This window comes from Sitophilus oryzae, unplaced genomic scaffold (assembly GCF_002938485.1).
Source record: "Sitophilus oryzae breed Bouriz unplaced genomic scaffold, Soryzae_2.0 scaffold_2006_pilon_pilon, whole genome shotgun sequence".
Taxonomy (NCBI): Eukaryota; Metazoa; Arthropoda; class Insecta; order Coleoptera; family Curculionidae; genus Sitophilus; species Sitophilus oryzae.
Genome location: NW_022146732.1, coordinates 4924622 through 4950240, shown reverse-complemented (window position 1 = coordinate 4950240; position 25619 = coordinate 4924622). Strand labels below are relative to the sequence as shown.

The 25619-nt window shown below is 32.9% G+C and overlaps 1 protein-coding gene across 1 annotated transcript in view; it reads right to left on the bottom strand.

Annotated features, from left to right (window-relative positions):
• Positions 1-25619, bottom strand: part of LOC115883902 (homeotic protein proboscipedia) — a 108856-nt gene that overhangs the window by 4389 nt on the left and 78848 nt on the right. Inside the window, 4 exon segments of the mRNA XM_030902328.1 lie at positions 340-477; positions 752-938; positions 3744-3799; positions 3802-3885. Coding sequence (XP_030758188.1) covers positions 340-477; positions 752-938; positions 3744-3799; positions 3802-3885 — 465 coding nt within the window.

Below are 25619 nucleotides of genomic sequence, written 5' to 3'. Positions count from 1 at the left end.
CCAGTGATAACCCATATGCACGTCCTTGGTAAATCTGGCGATAGTTTTTTAGCATTAAAATATGTAGAACTCATAGTAATTTTTGCCCCCAAATTTCATTCGAATCGCTAAAAGCACTTGGAAAAGAATTATTACACCCCCTGTAGTTACGAAACAAAGCAGAATCAAACCTATGTTTATATAAAAAATAAATCTTATTTTTACGTGAAGAATCTCCCCACGAGAGATGGCACAAGTTTTTTTGAAACACCCTGTATAAAGAAAATTGTGTTGATTGTATCAAGAAATATATTAGAAATTTCCAGATTTATTTATGTCCCTGGAAATAAACTATCTTACCTACGCTACTGGCTCCTGTAGAGTTCCCGCTGCTGAAAGCTCCAGTACTATTATTGTTATTTGTTGCACTAGGCGTGTTGTTGTTATTTCCCCTGGACGAGGCAATGTCGGGTATTTCGTCATGTGACACGCAGAGTCCTGGAAAAATGAATTATTTTATTTGTTAACATTTCAAGTGCGGATTACATCAGGTTTTTTGGCAGGAGATATTGCTCTCAAGTGATACTATGTCACTGTGATGCTTTGGATTGCAAGAGACATTTTCTATTTGGGAAAGGAAGGCTAGACACAGAGGAAGTAGTAGTAGACCCTATCAAGGTCCTATACAAGCTAGTGCTGGGCACAGAGATAGGAAACTTACAGATCGCAATGAAAAGAAAAAAATACATTATTTGAAAATAAATTATTTTACCTGTTGAAGGCATTTCACAACCCTGACAACTCTTCTTTGACATTTCATCGTCTAGATATTTGTCGGTCAGTTTTGCGCTTTTACTCCCTTCGCTCGTGACGGAGTCTTTGTCGTCACCATCTTCAGACTGTTTGCCTAGAGTTTGACGTTTGTGTTTCATTCTTCTATTCTGGAACCATACTTTAACCTGGAACATTAATTAAAGTTGTCAGAAAGAAAATAAAATATAGATACTCTGATTTTTACACACGATGAAGCGTTGTTTTACATAACAAAAAATTTACAATATACATTACAATAATTAGTAATCATCCTGATTCAATATAGTCATTATTTTGACTACTACTATGTATTTTTTGTACCTTGCCTGGCGCCCAATACTTTTAGTTTTAGTTTAATTTGATTTCCTCCAGTGAGATACAAACAAACCCATTACTGCTCTATTGACGAAAAGCTGTCTTACGCAAGGGACAATATAGTTTTTCAGACCTTTTAATGAAAAATCATATCAGACCTTTTTTGAAGATCGTTCAATTTCATAAAAGAATATGTACTGATGTTTACAACAAGCTGATTTGTTAGAACGTTAAAGCCCTAGTGCCTAAAAGTAAAAAATGAAACGTTAAAGTTGTTGTAGGTGGTCTCGTATAAGTTTTTCGACTTCTCGGGCACAGAAGTGTCTAGTCTTAGCAGTCAACTATTAAGCTTGACCAATCAGGTTGGTTAGCGAGGTTATTTGGAGTGTGTTAATTCATTCGTGTTTGTCAAAAACTCTAACGTGATTGGTCGGGCTTAACAGTTGCCTGCTAGGGCTAGACACAAGTCTCGGGAAATAACGTGAATAGCGCAGCTTCAGCAACACAAAACTTTGTACTAAATACGGCGACGTTTGAACCAAGTTTGAACCTGACAGGACTTTGTCATTAAACAATGCATAAACAATGCCTTAGAAACCGATTACCAGGACATTTTAAAAAATGTTTAAAAATAAATAATAATAATAGCATGAAAATCTCAAATTATCCGCTTTCACAAAAAATCTTGTATGAAATTTGTTGCGAAAAGAGAGTTTTAAGCACTCGACACATTAGTAAGTGCAGTAATTTTGCGTCCCGTGCTTAAAACACATTCATTTCGCAACTTGTTACATAAATTACTATTTCGAAACCAGTTTAATTTGACATCGAAAGATTGAATTTGAAGGTGGCATTGCTATTCTAATCTATAACCGTATTATTTTTTGTTTAATTTAGTATTTTTGTAACTCAAGCACGAATTCGTATAAATCATTCAAAATTAACAATTTGCTTCATTTTAAGGAGTTCTTTGAAAAGTTTCAAATACATTTAATGTACTGTAAAATAAAATGGGGAGAACTTATTCATTATTTTTAAAATTTACATGGGATTTTCTATGTCCATCCACGTCGGCGATGCAACAGCTACCTTCTGTTTACATAAAATATTATATTATGTAACTGAATAGGACAATGCACACTATCCATTCCATTTCCCTTCCGTTCCATATCCTATCTGTTAACATTTTGATGATATTTATTTATTCTTTCACCTCTTAATTAAATCTATTACCTTTTTAAATCATAAAACTTTCGTAATGATATAAATGGTACAATAAAAAGTATGGAACTGATACGGAATGGAAGCTTACGTATAGCGTCAATACAATAAAAAATACGGAACGGATATGCAATGGAATCGGAAGGTATAGTGAGAATGAACCTTTAGACGTGTTTTTTTTCGGCAAGTTTTTGGTCTTCGTCGAAAGTCTTCGGCAAAAGAAATCATTTGTTGCCTATAGCATCTCTTGATATTTTTATCTGCCAGCGGGCATCTGTGTCGTAATGACAGGCCTGACCAGACGAGCAATTTTTTTCTCGTCCAGGCCGAATTAACCAAAATTAAACGCATCTCCCGCTCGCAAGACAATTTCCAATTATTCTCGATTTAAGTAAAACCCACTTAATAGATCGAATAGTTACGGCTTGTCTTGCTCGCCTGGCGTCCCTCTTAATGGATTCAACTTTGATTAATGATCGATCTCGGGCGGCTAGGATTGTAGTATTACAGGCTATATGCCCGGCGTTCGTCTTGCAGGCTTTTTTTGCCTCGATTCTGTCGAATTTTGACCGACCGATGGATAGACGAGGTTCGTGTCCGGTAATAGCCCTGACCGATATTATTTTTTCCCAGAACCAGAAAGCATTTCTTGGTTGACGTTGTTTTGTGATTTTTGATTCTTAAAAGTAATAGTTATTTTTTATACAAGACGATAATGCAATTTTATCGTCGTGTATAAAACAATATTTTTTTCGATAGCGAGTTACGTTTTAAAAAATATTCAGAAATTATTATTTCAAGGAATGTATTACGAGTAGAAAAAATATTGTGCTGGGTTGGTGTTGGTTTCTATGTAATTTGACAAATAAATAAAGCTGCCTCTTTTGTTGTCAGTTTTGAGTCAATATTTTTTAATTCTCTTTTGTGTCGATTTCTGATTGAATTGGAGCCAGAAATGGCTCAAAACGAAATGAGTAAATTATCAACAGATATTCAGGCTGAGGCGACAAACGCCATATCCAAACTACTTCCATTTAAATCCCGAATAACTTATGAAAAGGAATACAAAAATTTTCAAAAATGGAAGCAATTAAAAAACGTACGAGAAGAAATAAACTTTTTAACCTATCGTGTCGCTGTTAAAGTATCATTTAATCGACCCTTGGGGTTAAAGTACTATTTTTGATAGATACAAGGCAATTTTAACAGTTGCTATGTATGAAAAATAACTATTAATATTGCGCGTATCTGCGAAACCATTGGTATAGAATTTTGAAAATTCTAGATTAAGATTACGATATTTATAGGAAACTAAGTACAGATCAACTAAAGTAAATAGGTACCTAGTATAGTTTTGGATTTCAGGACATTTCTTATATTTTGAATAATTTTAATTATGAAGTAGTTAATCTAACCTGTCTTTCCGTCAAATCTAAAGAAGCTGCTATCTCTATCCTTCTCGGCCTGCAGAGTATTTGTTAAAATGGAATTCTTTTTCTAATTCTAATAGTTGGGTGTTGGTGTACGCCGTTCTAAGTCGTCTGGGTAGTCCATTTTCTGAAACAAAACAGAGACACCTTTAAAATCGTTCAACAGAAATATTATATAAAATTCTTAATACAAAATATTGCACAGAATTAAAGTCTGAATAGGTCCACTTCTATGGCAACGATGGTTCATTTACCCTAATAAATACTCTCAATACTCTAGAAAATATTTGCAATTATAAGGAACCTATTTGAGTCCTATCTTTAAAAAAAAACTTGGGGACAAGACAATCCATATAGCTTTTTGTCAATATAACGAATATTGAATCATCAAATTCGAAGTATCTTCGTGAAGCGAGGAGATAGTAGAGAGAGACATAGTAAAACCTTCATTCAAAGACAAAATTCTAAATCAACAAAGAAGCTGCTAGTGCTCAGTAGTGCTGGATAAAGTGTGGATTACAACTGGCCTTTTGGTAGTATATATGGTTGTGAAGGGCTATACCTGAAGAAGCTCAACCTGTATAAAGGAATTGTTTGCTACAGACTCTTCAGATTCATTTCACTGTTTCTATAGATGATGAAAGATTCGAGAAGTAATTTGGAAAAAAAATATCCGAAAAAATCAAGCAGAAATACTAACAATTTATTAGTATACAGCTTCTCAAGAAAGGCCATCTCACACTTATCCACTCAGGAACGCGGAGCAAGATCTTTATCTACCTACCCCACGCTCAGAGTTAGTTAAAAGTTCAATATTATACAACTCGAAAAAAATGCACAATCTGCCATTTGAAATCAATTCCATAACATCATTTTCTTCATTTCGCAAAGCATTGAAATCTTATTTACTAGACAAGGCTTTCTACGCCGTAAATGACTTATATTTTGATAATCGAATTTGATCTTGTAAACACTGGTCTAATATATGCTATTTACTATAAACTTACTAAATATTTTTGAATCTTATTTTTATTTTTTTATTCTTTGACATTGTAAACATTTATAAATGTTTATTTTAGACAATAAGACTGACAATGTAATTTGTATACTTGTTTTATATTCTTTTTTGTTTGTTTGTTTTACTACTTTTTGCTCTTTTTTTTTGTAAAATTTTTTGACAATAAAGGCATTTATTTATTTATTTATACTATTAGTTATTACTAAGAAAGCAGTAAAAGATATCTCAGCGGCGCATTAAAAAGAGAAGAAAAAAAGCAAGAAAAGAAAAAAGAAAATCAGAAAGAAAAAAAAAGAAAGAAAGAAAAAAAATTAAAGAAGAACAGTTTGCCCAAAATCTGTCTACATCAAATGTATAAACAATGATCTAAAAAATGACAGAAAATATAATATACCTTTTAATTAAAATACCAGATTCAACTGTCACTGTCAAATATCCTTCCGAGACTACAGGTAATTTCACAACCCGAATAATTATTTGTAACATTAACAGTACAAAGGTCTCCCAATCTTTGTTAGAGTTGTTTCTATGATAAGCGCCGAATGTGATGCGCCAATATTTATAAATACATCTGTGTTTCGACGTTTCGAAAAGAGGGACACTTCCTCATCAGTCAACGGAAACCGAGAAAGCCGTCCGTCGCTCTATTTTGACGGCTCAGGTGCGCGTTCCGAATGATTGACACCGATAAAAAGAGTGGCGAAACAATTTCTTGGCAGGACTCGCCTAGTCTGACGCTTATTTTTAAGTTTTTCGGTCTTTTTTTGAAAATACTATTTCGAATTTAAGTATTTTGTGTTTTTATCTCTAACAAAAAATACAAAATTTACTTTATGTTTTAAACACACGCTTTTTTGGAATAAAAACATTATTACAAGCACGTAACATGATTTATAGAGAAGCTGAACAAATTAGGCATAAAAAAATCTTCCTACTCTGAGTGCCACCCAACCAAGGTAATGAATTTTAAAAACCAGAAAAGGGTTTTCTAAAATTTTGCATTCGTGAAATTTTGTTCCTGGCTATTTCACACAAATAACTCTCGTGCAATCGCAATTCGCACGATAATTTTTAACGGAAAGCAAGCGAGAAGAGAGAAAAACTAACTTCTCGGTCTTTTCGAGAAAGTTTGAAAAATAAGGAGAAAAAGACGCAGAAACAAATTCGCTGATAATTTGAATATGTGCCTGGGCAAAGTAAATCTCCGCGCTACAAGATGTTTTTATCGTCGCCAAAGTCTTTTCTCGAGTTCCGCGGGGGAGAACCGGGGGGTTTCCTGCCCCCTACTACCCCCCGACCGTCTAGTTAAGGGGTAAAAACCACCCCGAGCGCAGTGGCGTCAACAAAAGTCATGTCCACGGAGTGCCGCATTTTAGTTGAGAATTGAGTTATTAAGTTAAACAAAATTAAAAGTGTTATAAGCTAACGTCTCTTTTTAATAATGATAATTTTTAAATAATTTAATTTTACCGTGTGTCTAAATTGACACTAACACACGAGATTCGCCTCGATTGATTATACGAAAACGGAAAGATGTAGAAACAAAATATTTTATGGGTATATGTGGAAAGGCAATGTGCATAATTTAAAATTATTTTGAAATGTAAAGGGTGTGTCAGAACTGAGATCCATACCAAAGTTATATTTTTTCTTATGGAACACCCGGTATTTTATATCAGTTTTGGATTCTTGGGCCCAAAAAAGGCATTTATTATAAGGGTTAAATATGTTTAAAATCTTTAGTTTTTGAGATATTTAAAGACATTTAAATTTGCATGCTACAATAGAATAGACTATTAACACCCTGTACATTACTTTTCATAATTAATTCTTATGCTGAGTTTAAAGGTAGAGAAATAAACTTTACTGAAAAATGGTATTGGTTTCTTAAATTTATACCGGGCTATCAAAAGTTGCTGATCTATTTTAAGGATATATTTTATATAAAAACTTTGTTATTTCAAATATAACACCCTGTATTTTTTTAAATAAATCGAAGCAGATTCGAATGCTCTTTCAAACTATATTATGGTTTCCTATATCTATCTAACTCAGATTTTGAATAAAAAGCGATTTTTAAATAAAATTGAGATGGCTGGTGTCGCCATGGCAATTTTTTAGTAACAGTTAGGAACTATTTTCAAAGTAGACATTAGTTTATGGACATTATTATTTATAATTTATAACAGTTTACTTAAATTTACCTATTTTATCAAGAAAAAAATAAAAATAAAGCAGTATCTGCTGGCGGAACGAATAGATATGTTAGGAGTGATATTATTTTGTTAGGAAAATTGCTTCTTGGCCTCAAGGGCTTATGCTCAAAGATATCCAAATAGGAATCTTCCTGATAAGAGTTTCTTTGAAAAACTTCTTGTCCTATTTCGCCTGGTAGTGTGGTTTATAAAAAAACTATTAGGCAGAAACTTGTCGTTGGAAGTGAAGAAAATGAATTTTCCGTAATTTTTATAGAAAATCCATGTATCTACAAGTCATCGTAAAATAATTCAAAGACTACTTACTTCTTCGTTTTTCTTGATAGAATAATAAACACATGTTTAATAAATATTATTTATTAAACTATTGTAAATAAATTAAATAAAAGTAAACCGGTATAAATTTAAACAAGTCCATAAACAAATTTCGATTTTGAAAATAGCTACTAACTGTCACTAGATACTTGCCATGACAACACTAGCCATCTTGATTACAATTTTATTGAAAAATCGCTGTTTATTCAAAATCTGAGCCAGATAGGTACAGGAAACCCTAATATAGTTTGAAAAAGCATTTAAATCTGCTTCGACTTATTTAAAAAAATACATAGTGTTGCATTTGAAATAACGAAGTTTTTATGTAATATAAATATTTCAAATAGACCAGCAATTTTTGATACCCCTGTATACATTTAAGGAAGGAATAACATTTTTCTGTAAAGTTTATTTCTCTACCTTTAAACTCAGTACAAGAACTAATTCTGAAAAATAATGTACAGGGTGTTAATAATCTATTCTATTGTAGCATGCAAATTTAAATATCTTTCAATATCTCAAAACCAAAGATTTTAAACATATTTAACCCTTATAATAAATACCTTTTTTGGTCCCAAGAATCCAAAAATGAAATAAAATACCGCATGTTCCATAAGAAAAAATGTAACTTTGGTATGGATCTTAGTTCTGAAACATCCTGTACAATTCAAAATAATTTTAAATTGTGCACATTACCTCCCCACATATACCCATAAAATTTTGTTTTACATCTTTCCGTTTTTGTATAATCAACCGAAGCGAATAAGGTACGCCACCCTGTATACAGGGTGAGTTTCCTACGATGTTCTCTATGGGTATCTCGGAAACTACTGGAGATAGAGAGTCGGTTAAATGGGGAAAGAATTGCAGTTTTGTGGGGTCATAAATATGCGGCTTTCAGATTTTTGAAAAAGTTCATGGCTTACTAGATATTTCGAAAAAAACAAATTTCGGCTATTTTAAAAATTGTTCCTAACTCCATTATAAGATGTTTTAGACAAAAAGTTTTCAGATAAAAATTGTAGATAATCACATCCTTAATGAGACTGTGTCCTCCGTTTTCTTCTAAAGCCTGTCATTTTTGACATATGACACAAACATATGTTTTTTTTTAAATGGAAACCATAGTTGGCCATGACTTCATAAAAAGCGCCATTTTTTAAGCTTTTCAGCGATATAAGCTAAAATATCTTTTCTTCGAAAAATTACTGAGTTATAGTCAATTCTTATAATTTTTAAACAATTTCACTTAGTTAGCCATCGAAACAAGTTCTCAACAACAAGAGTCTTTGCTCTCGGAAATGTGAAGCTGTCATATCCAAACTTTGTAAATTAAAATAAGCAAAAATTGTAAAAATGAATTTTGCAAATGCAGAAAACCGTGTAGTATTATTGGTTCAACATTTCTTGACCATATATTTTCGAGGATAGGTTAACCGGTAAATGTTACGTTTTTTAGAGAACGGGTTTCAAGACATGTTAGAAAAGTTACATTTAGTTATAGCCAATTCTGATCTTTCTTGATTAATTTCAATTGGATTGCATGGTATTCTTATTCTATTATGATTTATAAAACTTATAAGAAGTTAGAATAAACGGTTCTTTACAATTTACATTACACAAACTAAAACTTAAAAAATAATATCACTGCATACACTGTAAGTTATTTTAGAAAATCCGCCATTGTTTTGAGTTGCATCTTTTTAAAACTGAATTACTACCTATTCTCATAGAAGGACCGGTGGACTTAATTAACCTTCTCTCGTACCGCCACTTCCAGTGCCTCTATTCATTCACAAATTCTTTTGTAAACCTTATTGTTAACCATACCGCATAAAAAAATCTAAAATGGATAGGTCAGGTAATCGAGGAGGCCCATGCAATTTTTCCACCTCTTTCTATTCCTGAGTTTGCATAATTTTGATGTAAATAATTTTTAACATTTCTTTCATAATGAGGGGGGGGGGGTGGTAATAAAAGTCATGTTGGAACCACTCTTTTGATGCGGGATTATCTACACGCTTTTCTTCATTTGAAAAATTCATATTTACAATTTTTGTTTATTTTAATTTACAAAATTCGGATGTGACAGCTTCACATTTCTGAGAGCAAAGACGATTAAACTTGTTTCCATGGCTAACTAAGTGAAATTGTTTAAAAATGATAAGAATTGGCTATAACTCTGTAATTGTTCGAAGAAAGCATATTATAGCTTATATCGCTGAAAAGCTTAAAAAATGGCGCTTTTTATGAAGTCATGGCCAACTATGGTTTCTATTTAAAAAAACATATGTTTGTGTCATATGTCAAAAATGACAGGCTTTAGAAGAAAACGGAGGGCACAGTCTCATAAAGGATGTGATTATCTACAACCTTTATCTGAAGACTTTTTGTCTAAAATAGCTTATAATGAAGTTAGGGACAATTTTTAAAATAGCCAAAATTTGTTTTTTTTCGAAATATCTAGTAAGCCATGAACTTTTTCAAAAATCTGAAAGGCGCATATTTATGACCCCACAAAACTGCAATTCTTTCCCCATTTAACCGACTGTCTATCTCCAGTAGTTTCCGAGATACCCATAGAGAACATCGTAGAAAACTCACCCTGTATAGATAGATTTTACAGATGTCTTCGAGAAAATTTAATCCAAACATAAAATCTTAAAAATAAAGTTGTCTAAAAAAGTGCTACAACACGGATATAGTAAAATCCTTTATCTTTAATTTCCTTCTTCGATTGTGTAAAAATACCTAGCCAGTTTTACATAAAACGTTAAATGCCGAACGTTTATTGAAATAAATAAACTGGTACGCCCCTGATTTGTGCATGTAGATTAAAATCCGACGTTGCCGAGCTCTAAATGCCTGCTCTTCCCCTTCCCCCCGCCCCTGGCATAAATCTTGTGCAGGCCACCCTCCCTCCACGATAATATTTAACTAAATTCTTGCTCCATATAATTCGAAAAAAGAGAGCAGCCCGCTAAGGAGATCGCGGAGGCTATGGAATAGAGCGAAATGAGAGAGGGATAGAGAGGGATAGTCGGCCAAGGCAGACGGGAAACCTGGAGGTTTCTCATCTTTGCGCTCATCTTGCGGTTTTAAATTGTACTTTCTTTTAATCTGTTTATGATATACTACGGGGCGATCAACAAGGATGATTTTGGCCGTTTGGTTAGGCAATATATTTAAAAAAACGGCGCCTAGTTTGGTTTGGAAATCAATATCGATGACATTCCCCATATAATTTTACATATAAAATGACAGCGATCCTCATTTCATAGCCATCGAGAAAAATTAGAGATTTTCCTTGATTTAAGTAAGAACAATTTTCGGATTGATACGGGGTTTTAACAGGACAGTGTCTCCTCCATGAACACCTCAGTGAATTAACAAGATTAAAGCTAAGAAACAATGGCGAATGCAGATTCTGTGAGGAAATGGGGAAAACCACCTCATCACTGAGTGCTCCGAGACAACAACCAATCGTGGCATAAACTTTGGTAGGACTGATATCGGAGATGGAGAACTTACCTCAGTAAAACCAAGTCAACTCGAACTTACCTCAGTTGTCAAGCCTCGAGACTGTATAATGAGTTATAATGAGATTAATTCTCCCCCTCCAATAATAATCTACAATCTACACTGAGAGAAAAAACGTTGTAAAATCAAAAATAAGGCTAATGAATGAAATAAAATCAATCATATTTGGCCTCATTAATGGTCATAATGGAATTAATAAGACATCTATTGATTTTACGCATATACTCATACATATAAAACATACATGATCATTGTCATTATTAGTGGTATATCAGATTTAAAATAAAAATGCTGCCTATTTGATTTAAAGAAATATATATTTGATTATTAGTGTTTTCCTTTTGTTTTTCAAATACATTTCTTTCATTTCAAGCCTTTCTCTTTATATTTTGAAGTGCCATGCTTAATGATTTATTAATATGTCACTTTGTTTAAAACTTGAGTCGATTTTAATCGAATAGGATCAGTACTAACAATTTGAATGAAATAAATATCAAATTTATTAGGAAAATAACTTTATTTCGGAATTAATGTTTTGGTGATAAGTGGGTTAATACAATTATATTGAACGTCTTCCAAAATAAAGAATAACAGGTACAAGGGTATCCCGGTGAATTTTGTCTAGTGACGAATGGTTTTTGTAATGTCCTGAAATCGATTCTGGTTTTATTAGATTCCTTTAAAGGCCACAGAGATTCTAAAAAACAAAGCAACGTTTAGTTAAATATATGACATACTTTTCTCCATCTTAAAACTGTAGAATCTGAAACAGACAATTTTTCTATACAGAGTATACAGGATTTGCAGGTTTTCTAATAATAACTCGAAAGACTCGAAAGTCAATCACTCCTTCTTTAACGAAAAAATATTGTATTTGTGTAATACATTAAATTTTCTTATCTGTGTCTTTCTGTTTCTTACAGGGTCAGTCAATGATCGAGTAAAGTCCATTATCTGATTTGTTTGGAGCTTTACAAATAAATGTTAAATGCAAAAGTTAAGAACCATATTTTAAAATTATTGTAGAATATACTGTAATGTTCATCAATATATTTTTTACCTTTTATATTTGTACGAACTGTACTTCAATGAAATAATGGTTCAGTTGTGCTCGACTTGGCGATATAATTCCGTAGATATTATTCCTATATAAACGTACAATAAGGAAGTAAATTGTATGTAATATGGTTATTAAAATTAATCAAAAACTGAATCAATTCCGTATATTGTTCGAAATTAAAATTTCCCAAACAATAAAGGTAAACACATACGTAGACGACGGACGGGTAAAATGGTAGTAATCAGGCAGATAAGGTTGCCGGAATAAAAGCATGGAAATTGCGGTGATTATTTTAATAGCGCTTCCCTCCGGCGTGGAACAATGGCTGACCAGATGCAGCCATTGTTCGCGGTTGATGCGTGGGAACCACCGCGCCGGAAAAACAATCGGTGCCGCGGTACTCGCCTGTTTATCCCATGTAAACATTGTAACTAAAACCGGCTTTGTTTTTAAACGGCGCCATTTTGCGAATGCCGCCACTCATTCGAATGTACAGGTTGTCCAAAATTCGAGCCCCTTATTGCACAGGAAAAGGTATATAAGGTATTTTCAATAATAGTCTTCTTATTGTTGAGCAAACCCAGTTTGCAGAACTATTTAGTTTAAATATAGACATATTTTTAAAACTGACAACATTTGATTATTCGATTTAGAACAAAACATATTCAGCGAATAATAGTTATTTATGGTACTAGTGTGGTTATGTTACATACAGAGAAGACCAGGCTATTAGTAACATAGCAAGTTGCCGGACGAATTTACGTTTACCCGTTTTGCGTTCGTACTCGAGACACAACTCGAGAGCCACTGCCGGCTAGTCGGCTGGTCAGGCCAGGTCGTGACAGACTAGGAATATGACGCGAGGAGTGCCGTGTATTTATTATTTTCATTTTAAGTGTTTACCTTCACTTAAGGTAACATTTAAAATAAAAATACTTAAATATTTATTATTTGAGTGTGTTTACAAGCTAAAACTAAAAATAACTAAATTCTCTAAACCCCAAAAAAACTATAATATTACTCTAAATAAAAAAAAGTTATAACAAGTGTTCAAAAAGACCACCTTCTTGTACTAGACAGAAGCCTAGGCGGTCGTAAAATCCCCGTCTGACATTGGCTAACATATTTTATTATTAGCCCTATTATGACCATACACTTTAGGTTTTACATAACCCCACAAAAAGAAATCACTTGGAGAAAGATCTGGTGATCCAGCGGATCACAAAATAGTTCCATGTCCACTACTTAAACGGTTAAACACTTGCTTTAATTCCTGTTCTTCATTAATCAACACATCAACATTGTGTTTTTGTGGGGACACGCATCCATGTGTTTCAAAATTATTAATAACTCTTGATATAGTAGGTAAAGATAGAATTGGCTTGTTTACAAAAGTTTGTGGAAAAATTGTTTGTATATCCCGATAAGACCTATTTTGGAAATACCATTTTACAATTGAATTTTCTCACAAACTTCGTAAACATCCATTATTTTACTTAAAAAATAAATTTTACACGAGAACTGTTGCGAGAATCTATGTATTCGTTTTGGCTATTAAAACACGAATAAATACAAATTATAAAACTTCACATATCTACCTATTTTTATTTGATGGCATTTTTTCGGCTGCTTTTTATCCAGCGGACGGGTATACGCTAATTCGTCCGGTTCTGCCTATGTTACTACTACGGTGGTCTGGTCTGTATACAGGTTGTTAAATTGTTTATTACTCGCGGCAAGAGCTTTATGGTTGAAATATGGCAACCTCGGCCGCTCGAGAGACGTCGCGATCGATGGGACTAGTCGGCAGTACTCATTTTTGAATTGGATAGGTGAGGAGCGTCACATTATTTAAAAATATTACGCTAACGTCGAGAGTGAATTATTGAAATAATTTGCGCAAGCAAATTTTACATCTGCGGATTTTCTCAAAAACTTCATCACGTAGCTCAGGATGTCAATACAAATCTGTTACATTTGGCGATTTTTTTTGTTCAAAGTCCTGAATCACTTATTGAAATTTATGAAAAAATACGTAGAGTAAAACCCGCATAGCACGATAATCCCAAAATTTTATGCCGTGTAATGCATTATGAAAATAAAAGCGTTATTCTAAAAAAATAAACTATAAAATCCAATAAATAAAAACAGAAAAATCAAGAATTAATTCAATAACAATAAATAAACAAATAAAAATATGTATTTCTACAAAAATGGTTCAAACAGCCCTCCTTCTTTCGCTAAACAAAACCCTAACCTACGATAAAAACTGCTTCGCACCTCCGAAAGAGTTTCTGCTGTAAGGCATTAGAGGTCTCAACAATTTTTGCTCTTAACTCCTCTAAATTTGTCGGCCTCGTGATTTCGTGGCTGTAGATAGTCTCCTTAAGATAACCCCACAAAAAGAAGTCACTCGGAATCAAATCGGGAGATCTAGGCGGCCACCTAATATCGCCAGTCCCACTAATAAGGCGGTTAGGAAAATTATTCGACAAAAACGCTTTTACTCTAACCGCATTATGAGCGGGACAACCGTCTTGTTGAAACCATACTGTTTCCAGGTCAAGATCAGGAAAGTTTTGAACGGCGGGAAAAACTTGGTTCTGAAGTAGCTCAAGATATTTGTCAGCATTCAGGGTACCATCAATAAAAAATGGGCCTATTAAATGGTCACCTAAAATACCTTCCCAAACATTGAGTTTTTCAGGGTACTGGGTGCGATATTCAAAACTTCGGTGTTCGTTTTTCTGAGACCAATAGCGGACAATAGAAGGATTGTGTTTTCCTTGCAATGGAAAGGAAGACTCATCAGTGAAGAGAATATTTTTCACAAAATTATCATCCTGATTAGCCTTTTCCATTACAGTTTCACAAAATTCCATTCTTCGCGGATGGTCATCAGGAAATAACTCCTGAGTTTTAGAATATTTGTAGCATTTGTAGCCATATTTTTTCCAAATTGTTGTAACTGTTACGTTAGAAACACCCAGTTCCTTGCCAACACTTCTACTGGATCGTGCACTATCCAATTCCAGAGCACCATAAACCATTTCGCCCCGCCGTCCTTTTTCTTGAACTATCTCAACAGGCGGTTCTTGCTTAAGGTGGCATTTTTGCAGTCGTTGAGGCAAAAACATTGTTCGAAACTCGAAACAATGTATAGAATCGTTTTCGCACACGGAATGGGCCTATCCTCAAAGACTACTGCAAAAAGATCCCTACACTGTATTGCTGAGTTACCACCGTAATACCACTTAATCAAATGAACTCTTTCGGGAGGTGTATCAACCGCCATGTTTAGCGAAAAAACAAGTAAACAACGCTACTCTCAGTACTACAGTCACACAGCGAATAGTGAATTTAAATAAAAATTGCCGGCGTTCTCAAGGACAGGGAGTAGGCAGTGTTGCCATTCTGTTTCCCAATAAGTAATCGTACACTTAACCCATATATCAAACAATATAGGTTTTCTAATATTTCTCTCTCTATATCAAAAATACAAAAAATCGATCGATTGAAATCCCCAAAAATACGTTTACGCCATTCTTTGATATCGTCGATTCTGAACTGCTCAGCTGGTACCAATAAAACCGAACGGTAACGAAAATGGAAAATTATTATTAAAGTTTGACGTGTTTCCTATTCGTGAGTGATAAACTACAGCGCCATCTGTCACCAGGTGAAATTTAATATCGTTCCGTCTCCGTTCTTCTTCGGGAGCGGGAATCGCGTCGCAATCCCTTCCGACAAAAGAATCCTCCTAACAGGGATGGGTAAATACCGCAAGCATTTATTTTGCTACACGAGTAAAATACTTTGATTACAGTATCAAAGAACTTTCTCACGTAACAAAAAAATATTTTTTTAATTATTGTTACTGAGGCCCGGTTCTGGTGATGGCAAAAAAGATCTGAACTCTAATTGGTAGTATTAATTAGAATTTCCGGAACCGTACTAAAATATTTTCGTTCAACGATTGTGGAGTTCGTCAATTAGCAAGCAAGTTTCAAATGAAAATAATAATATCAAATTATTAAGTCATGAGAAAGTAAACATGAACACAAATAATGAACACAAGCAAAAAAAACACATAGGTAGCTTAAAAATCAACAATCAACATCAACCAACCTCGAAACCAACTTAACTACATTAGAAAACCAAACCAAACATTTACCATTTTTAATGAAACATGCAAATGCCTATAAAAACATAACACAAAAAAATATAACTAATACATTCAGCAATATTATACTAAATAATAAAATAACATATTTAAACTTCAATAATTGCTAATAAACATTATAGAAACTTCAAAATAACTTCAGAAATAAGAACAGTAATAGATAGCATCACTACTTAAGAAGCTTACAGTTGAGGGTTGGAACCTTTGGTGTTAAACAGCAAAATAAAAACAATAAAATCACCACAATACACCAAAACACTTTTACTCTTACACTGGACGCGCGTTTCGCTAACCATGTTAGCATCATCAGCAGATGATTATAAACAGTTTATAATCATCTGCTGATGCTGCGCGTCCAGTGTAAAAGTAAAAGTGTTTTGGTGTATTGTGGTGATTTTAGTGTTTTTATTTTGCTACTTAAGAAGCGTTTGATATGACCGCCGGCGCGGGCGCCGTAAAGTATTAAAAGTCTTTCGCAAGTAACAAAAAATATGTTTTTAATTATTATATTACCGAGTCTCGAAAGTACCGAAAGAACTGGGAATTAATAAGTTTCTCTAAGTCCTGGTTCTTTGATGTCTCAAAAGAACCGGGAATTCCCGGTACTTTCGGTACCGGGATTTCTCGGTTCTGAACCCTACTCACCATCAAAAATTTTACGAATATTTCCGCATGGAGAAAGAAACGACAAACCGAACATTCTACATGTAGCAATTAACTGTAAATTTACTACGAACCCAACCCTGTTTTTTGTCATCTGTTTTTCAATCTTTCCAACCCTATGATCGATCCTTCTTCACACAAACTTAATTAATTAATTAGATGAAACATACCGTTTGCAGAACTATCCAATAGAAACAGATTGATATATTTTTTATTAGCATTTTTTACTCTAATTGTCTAACTTTTGTAATTTTTTGGATGCGGTCTGTCGAAATCGCACTTTAATTTTATTTTTTAACTTATTTCTACGAACACCCTGTATAAGATTTAATGAAATACTATAAAAAATAAAGTAGGGTAAGCCGTCCTAAAAGATAAAAGATTTTTTTTTGTTAAAACACAACATATTAATGCCTTGAAATGTTGATTCTCCCCACAATTGTCATTTATAACATAAAATTGAAAATAATTCAAAAACGGTTCAAGATAGGTATAGAACATTATAGACAAGATATGTTCAGAATTTCATGCAGAATCCAAAAATCATAAAATATACAGGGGGTTCTATTTAAAATAAGAAAGTTGGTAGCCATTTCCGGTTAAACCGGAAGTGTCACGCTGTTGAAAATATCTTAAAAAGAAAGTACACCTCGAACTATCCCTAAACTGAAAAATTCAGATTTTTATCTCAATTAGATCATATAAAACTTACAACAAAATGATGTACGCAAATTTATTTATTGCTGGTTAAAGTACAAATCTTCAACTTAGTGGGCTTTGAATTGAAATCTGTCGTATCCTAGCGACCAGCTCAATCCTGCAAAAAATTGACAGTGTGACGCGTGCAAAAAGGGAACTAATCAACTAAATGAAGCTGGTTTTATTATTATTTTGCATTGTGCTTTCGTTTTTAGTGCGGGTAGTGATAAAAACTCCAGAATTATGGTTTTATCCAGATATTTGTGAATTGGTTATCCTGTTTGGGCGTTTAATAAGGTAGGAGAATTATATTTTATTGTATTCAAAGATGGTGGTTCTAGGTTTGATGGAAAAATCAAAGATTTATCGTTTAAAATTTTAATTTGGTGTAATATTTTTATGTTTGTCTTTTAACTAGGCTTTTTTATTCGTTAATATACAGGGGATTTACGAGTTTTAGTAATTCCTCTGTAATATTTGTAGGGTTATTTGAAACTTTACTTCGAGAAGTTTATTTTGATGTTTAATATAAAAATATGCTTTGTTCAGGATGAAGATCACCTTAAATATGTTTTAATTCGCGCATTTACTGCAGATTCTTAATACAGAGCAGCACAAAAAATACCTTCATATCATTAACCTTATAATATTTCGTCCCATTGCTGCCAAAAGTCACTAACTTACTTTTTATTACTTCCGAGAAAAAGGCGTCTAAAAATTAATTGCATTGCATAAAGATGTTATAGTTAGTAACTATTCGGTATTAAAATAAACCATAAATAGCCAGAAATCGCAGTTAATGACTTTTGCAATCGATTCTCCGCTTCAAAACATAGTTAGTGATTGAATTTGGTTGTTCGGAAAAATGTTAGTGACTTTTGGCAGCAATAGGACGATTTATGCTTTATCTATAAAGAAAGTTCTCTAGGTACTATTTAATGCTTGATATATTATACAGAGTGTTATGTACAAGTATACACATAGTTTATTTTATGGTGCTTGACTATGTTTATGATGATTTACAGTACAAATTGATTGTCTTGATTGAATTATAAAATCATTTGTATGGATTTTATATCAAAATTGCAACTAGAGGGCTGTCTTTTGAGGGCTCTTGTATTAGTTAATATACAGGGTGGCCCGATTTTCTGAAAAAAAAATTACCTAAAATTAATATTTTATTCCAAAGTATTTATTATTTTGTTGTTACGTGCAATTTAAAAATACAGAGTGATCAGTTTTAATGTTTTAAGGTTTTTAATGATTTTAATTCACAAAATTGGCCACTTTGATCGTACAGGGTGAGCCAACAATAAAGTTATGCCTTATGTTTGGTTAACTACGAAAGACTGTTAAGTAGGTTTAAGGAATGTTAGAAACACACTTTAAAATTATTTTTCAGTATATAGGATGTTTAAAAAAAATGCGGATATAACATTTGGTTTTTTTAAATCTACCTAATGAAGATAATATTATATACAACCTTATATTTTGTTTTGTTTTTTTTTTATTCTGAATAAAATAACTACAGCGATGTTCATTTCATAGTCATCACAGAGATAGGAAACAAAATATGTGTAAATAACTTTGAGGCAGATGCTACAGGGTGTTAAACATAAATTTATGATATTCGAATATTTAAAATAAAAAATATCAGATTTTTTATGTGTTATTTATTTATATTAAAATTATACAGTGTGTCCCAAATAAAAAATCAATTCTTCTGTTGATAACTCTTAAATTATTAATTTAAAAAATATATACTTAAACCATTAAAGTTTACGTAAAAAGGTGCTTTTTACGTGATCTGTTAAAAATGCACATTTTTAAAAAACATCCGGTAACACCGAAATGTACATAACAGATATAAATGTGTACGTAACAGATATCGATGTGCGGTTTTCACCATCATGTTTTGGAAAAAAATTGAGCTCCAGACACCTATATTAGTTTTCTTCTATCTTATATAGAAAAGGGCGTTTCCCTTTGAAATCGTCCAATTTGGCCCACCCTATACATAGGTAGCGATCTATAAAATATATTTCTGTTTATTTAAATATGTTTTGTAGAAAATTGATCATACTCCAATATTGTGTCTGCATTAGAGTATAGAAGTACATAGCATTACTTTGCATTAAAAATAAATCCACAATTTTTATGTAACTTAATAAATTAACCTTTTAGAGTAAACAAACAAAACTATACAAAAAAGACAGTACTAACTAATGAAATTAGTTCTATTAATCCCAACAACAAACACAAAAAACAAAACCAATTGTTCATCATGACATTTCAAATCCGTGCGGTTAAAGCACGAGATAAAAAGATCTTTATAATGATCTTGTAGTATACCTGCTGAGCCGAGCGAGAAGAAACTCCATAGTCACAGTCGGTAGCCGTATAAAAGAGTTAAATAAAGTTATTTCTGACGGCTATTTGTCACTTTATTGTCCGTTTAGAAGCGACGATGAAAGCGGTTTAGGCCGTCCGACGGACGGCCAGCGGTAGACCATGTGATTCGTTATTCGTTACGGGTTTTAGGTGAATGGTTTTTGGCTCCGTGGGAGGTATGGTATAAGAAAGGAGTTGGTTTTATGTTTAAGTTGTGTTGGTTGTTTAAATCACATGGTTTTGAATTTCAACAAACTGTTGTTGTTGTTTTAATAGATATTTGCATTTTTAATTCAGTATTTTAGGGCAAATTTAGTTAGGTTGGTTTATGATGTTTGATGTGAAATTTAAGTTACCTATACTTTCGGTTCCTAAGAGACGCGGTACCGAAATTTCCGGTTCCGAAAAACCGCCCGGGTTCGGGAAACCCTAGCCGGTGTGTTGCCCCAATTTTCCAAATTTTCTTTTCTTCAAAATGTTTTAGAAACACACAAATGAATTAATTATAAATACACATTCAGATGCAAAGAGGTTTAAAATGTTATAGCCTTGTATATGAATTTTTAAAGTAGCTCAACCTAAGACGTTTATGGATGTAAAGCACCAGATGGCGTATTTCACAGTCTTTTACTACAGAAAAATATTTTTTGTTACTCTGAATTTTGAAGCGACCAATAAAAATAGAGAAACTAAAAATCGATGATTTTCGGACTTTGCCAATTGGTTACTAATCGACCAGATACTTTTTGTCTATTAGATATGCTATAAAAGCTGGTAATTATACAATTCGACCATTGTAAATACCCGAAAAATTCCACAAGGATTTATTTTGTAGATGAGTAGTAGGTAAAGGTATTTGGGTATTTTTTCTTTTTGTTTTTCTAATTGTAGTAATTCTATTAAGTATTATGATAGATACATATCTTCGTTCAACTTCGTTGAAAAGTGCGTTTTCATATAATTTTGGTTTTCTGGTAGTAGAATATACGAAAAAAAATCAGATCAAATTTATTTTAAATTAAATTAATCGAGTCTTATTAATCAAATTAATCTAGTCAAATAATAATAATAGTTAGTTTCTAAATACTATACAAGGTGAGTTTTCTACGATGTTCTCTATGGGTATCTCGGAAACTACTGGAGATAGAGAGTCGGTTAAATGGGGAAAGAATTTCCGCAGTTTTGTGGGGTCATAAATATGCGCCTTTCGGATTTTTCGGAGAAGTTCAAGGCTTACTAGACATTTCGAAATAAAAACAAATTTTGTCTATTTTAAAACTTTTCTCTAATTCCATTATAATCTACCGTATAATCGAATATAAACGGCGTCAACGATGGCTATGAAATGAAGATCGTTGTCATTTTATATGTAAAGTTATATGGGAAATATCATCGATCGGGAGATATCTATATAATCACATACCTAATGAGTTTGTGTTTTCTGTTTTATTTTTCTAAAGCCTGTCATTTTTGACATATGACACAAACATTATGTTTTTTTTAAATAAAAATCCTAGCCATGACTTCATTAAAAGCGCCATTCTTTAAGCTTTGCAGCGATATAGGTATAATATGTTTTTTTTTCGAAAAATTACAAGTTATAGCCAATTCTTTTCTTTCTTGGCTAATTCCCATACCAATAATACCATGCCAATTAGTTGACATCAAAAATGTAAAAAGTTTTATGTTTTCAAAAAAAAAAATATCGTAAAATTCGTAAGCACTCAATTTAGAATAAAATAATCTAAGAATGAAATTATTCTTTTATAAACCTGCATTAAATCAAATTAAAATAGGTATGTAACTTTTTTTTAAATATTAATTAACAACAATTAGCATTATCATGAATTATAAATAATGTACCACCATATCGAAAAAATAATTTCTTTGTTAATACGGTTTAGAATTCTTAAAATAACAGGCAAAAAAAATCCACAATTTACAATAAAATAAAAGTTTCGTTTAAATTTCTTAATCAGTTGATCATTATTAAAATTCGCAGAAACCCGGGGCTATATTATTACATACTACTGGAGGAAAATAACGAAAATAATCGATATTTTTGCCTCCGCCCCGAAAGGTTCACGATTTGTCCTCCAGTTGGCAGCACATTTCGTCTAGTCGGTTGAACAACTTTAAGAATATATAAACAAGGGTTATAGTTTTTTATTTTTAGTCCTATTTTCTTGATTTTTTTAGCAAGCTGGTATATAAATATATCAACTTTAATTCGTAAACTCAGTTCATTATAAACTTTAGTATTTGACTTATTATACAGGGTTAATCGAAGAGTAGTTTTTTACTCTGTCTTTAAAACACCCTGTGCAATAATTTCCTGAGCAAATTTTCCTAAAACATTCCTATTTTTCATGTAGACATGTCAACACATACCTTGGTTAAATTTTAAGAGCAAAATTAAATTGCCACAAACATTTTGCAATGCTTTCAATCCTATCATTAATGATATTATTCTTGATGTTATTCTTCACAAATTCATGATGTTATTCTTCACATTCTCAAAAAGTTAATACTTAATAATACCTAATGGTAAAAAAACAGCGTCAGCGATGGCTATGAAAAGAAGATAGCTGTCATTTTATATGTAAAATTATATGGGGTGTGCCATCGATGTTTATTTCTAAGACAACTGGACGCCGTTTTTTTCGATCATACGGCAGTAGATTGTTTTATTAGGAGTAAAAATGATATTTTTTGAGGCAAAGCTGTACGTTTGACATTAGAGGCGAGGCACAAAAAATAATTTTTACTCCGAATAGAACATTTTTTTCAAACGTTACAAATAATTTTTAAAGAATATCAAACATTGTAAATAATATAAAATATTTAGATTTAAAAATATTATTATAAGTAATACCTTGTGTAATTTGACACTTTATCTCAGTTTAATAATATATTTTCATACTTTTGTACTTCGGCGTAAAAGTGTTGAACTTATATGCCTAGGCGGCGTTAAAATGACTTTTTTATGTTGCCAATTAGGTAGCAAAAATTAATACTTTTGTGGCGTTTGAAAAAAAAGGATGATCCGGGGACATACTGTAGATTTTAATAATAAAACCTTCTATATTTGAAATTGCTCTATGTTTAGTATTTCCTTGATGTTCTCTGATGAAACCTTCACCAAACTGACAACAGCCACCTCTCAGTAAATATTTATTCCGATCCCCCCCCGAATCAACAAACCCACCACCAACCGACCCTCATCAATTCCCCTCCATATTCCCCAATATAAATATTATAATTCTGTCGAAACGGTACGTCAAACATGTCGGCGATAGAGCCGTCTGTCCGCCTCCCACCCCCTCTATATCTACATCCCCTATCTTCGGTTTATCCAAACCCCCTGCCCCCTCCGAACCTCCTGTTTGCGTGATTGACGTGTTCCTCATCAGTATTCCGACCTAGCGATTGGACAAACGCAGCTGTCAATCAAAAAGTTTACGTGCGAGCCTTCCGCCCCCTGTTATCCCCTCCCGGTGTTGCTGTTGCCCCTCAAAACCGTCGTCATGGTAACCGTTTACCGTGTTTTTGTTTGAAATTCGAACCGTATATGTATGTGAGTTTGTTTGTTCGTTGCTGTGCACGGAATGGAGTGGACTGGTAGAGGATGATGCGGGGGTGGGGGTGTTTTATACAGTGTCGGATGTAATTTCGAAAGTTTGGAGAGTGGAAATGGTGGAGAGATTTGGGGAGATGATGGAAATTAGGGAGTGGGGTTAGTTTTCTTTAAGGGGTTTTCTGTGAAGACGTTAAAACTAATTGAGTGACTTCTATCTGTTGATTCGATTTAGTAAAGTATCGGGTGATCGAAACCGTATAAAGACAATATTTTTATGAAATAATTACATATAGTTTTCAGATTTTTTCCTATACTTGTAGTACCGTATGATCGAGTAAAAACGGCGTCAGCGAACAAGCATTGAGGCTATTAAACAGGTTGCTTTAAGCTCTGCGACTATTAAAAAGAAAATCCAGAAAATATTCAGACCTTAAATTTTAAGAGAAAAATATATTTTTTTTAATTTTTTACGTAAAATATCGTTATTTTGGACTTATTTGAAAAACGGTACAGAGAAAATATGTTTCTTTTGTCAAGATCTATATACCAGACCTCAAAATATTTGCAATTAGTTAAGACACACCCTGTATAGAATATCATTTTTTTTTTCGAGACATGGAGGAAACTGAAAATCATGAAACTATTTTGTTACAAGGCTTTATTATAGTCTAGATATAATTAATATATTCGATTGAAGTGCTTTCACAAATACCCGTCCTAGGTACGATAAATATTAATCGAAAATGACATTTTCCACCTGTTATCACAGAACTTTTAATGTTTTTTTCATCGATATCGATCGCTGGACTAATGACAATAATACATTAGAATTATTTGGAGTGCCGGTATTGATTGAAGTTACTTTATTAAAGTTTGGATAGTATTTTTTTAGCTTACCCACACACGTCAAGCATTTTTGTAATTTATTTTTAGTGTCTGTAAGTACCTAGGTATTGTAAACAGGATTTTTTTTTAAGTTTTAAAAATGTACTGTCTAATAAATCTCAACATTTGAATTTGTCAACATTTGAAATTGAACGAGTTTAGTTTTTTCGGCATTTATTCATTTTTTCTTGAACTCTTCATCAGTTACTATCCCTTTTATTCCAATCCTTTGGACTGTTGAAATTCCTATTTCTAAAGCATCAACAACTGGCTATATTATTTAAAAGCGCTATCAATTTGTATTTTACACAAGAATATTACACCTTTGCATTGCACTTACTTCATACACGGCGTTCCCAGGCAAGAGTATCGTACCAGCGTCTGTTTCTCCAGAAAAATACTTTATAAGCTTAGCAATGAGCTCTTGTTCATTTTGGTTAAACCTTTGAGGTATTTGTGATTATTTTGAAAATACGTACAACTTTTAATGCGCATGCGCAAAGTAAGGTCCTCGGAAAAGATAAACCTATTGAACGTTTTATAAGTGTAATAAAGAAGGTTTCAAAATGCCATGTGAAGCTGGAGACATATTTTTTAATGCTAAACTTGGCGTTGATTTATCCACGTAAGTATATATGATCTAGGGACGTGACGTTTGAACGATAGTTGAACATTCTATACATGTAATGTAGTTAATGCAGTTTTAACATGTAATTTTCGAATTTTGACTCCTTCCTAAATCTTTTTATTCAAAGGACTTTAACTAGTTACACAAATGATTATCGGAAGCCATTTATGTATGTCACTTTTATTCAATTCATAATAAAATTAATTGACAAGTGCTATACATTATAAGCGATCACACAAACTTACTTTTTTCAAAAAGCAATTAATCGAAAATCGTTCAAAACAGTACGGCCTACACATCGGCTCTCCCGTCTCGAAGTCGCGAGTAACGCCAACTTATTTAAAGTGATTTAAAAATCGTTTAAACTAAAATTGAAATTCACCCTCGCCTTCATCAACCCCTGCTCACGTCTTTCCCGCCACCCCCTCTATTTCGAGAGTTTACGTCAAACGAGCGAGAGAAAGATAGAGGGTGAGCGAGGGGAGACGAGTTTCATATTTCCATTTAATTTTTTCAACCGTCGGGTATTAAAAGTGCCCCGCTTTCCCCTAGTTTTATTTTGCCAAGCTCGCGGCTGGAGGTAAAAAATAAAAATAAATATTTTCTGATATGTAGGGTAAGTGGGGGTGAGACTCACTCAAGAATGTAAGCTGGAAACTTGAATTAAGTTTACATATTATGGG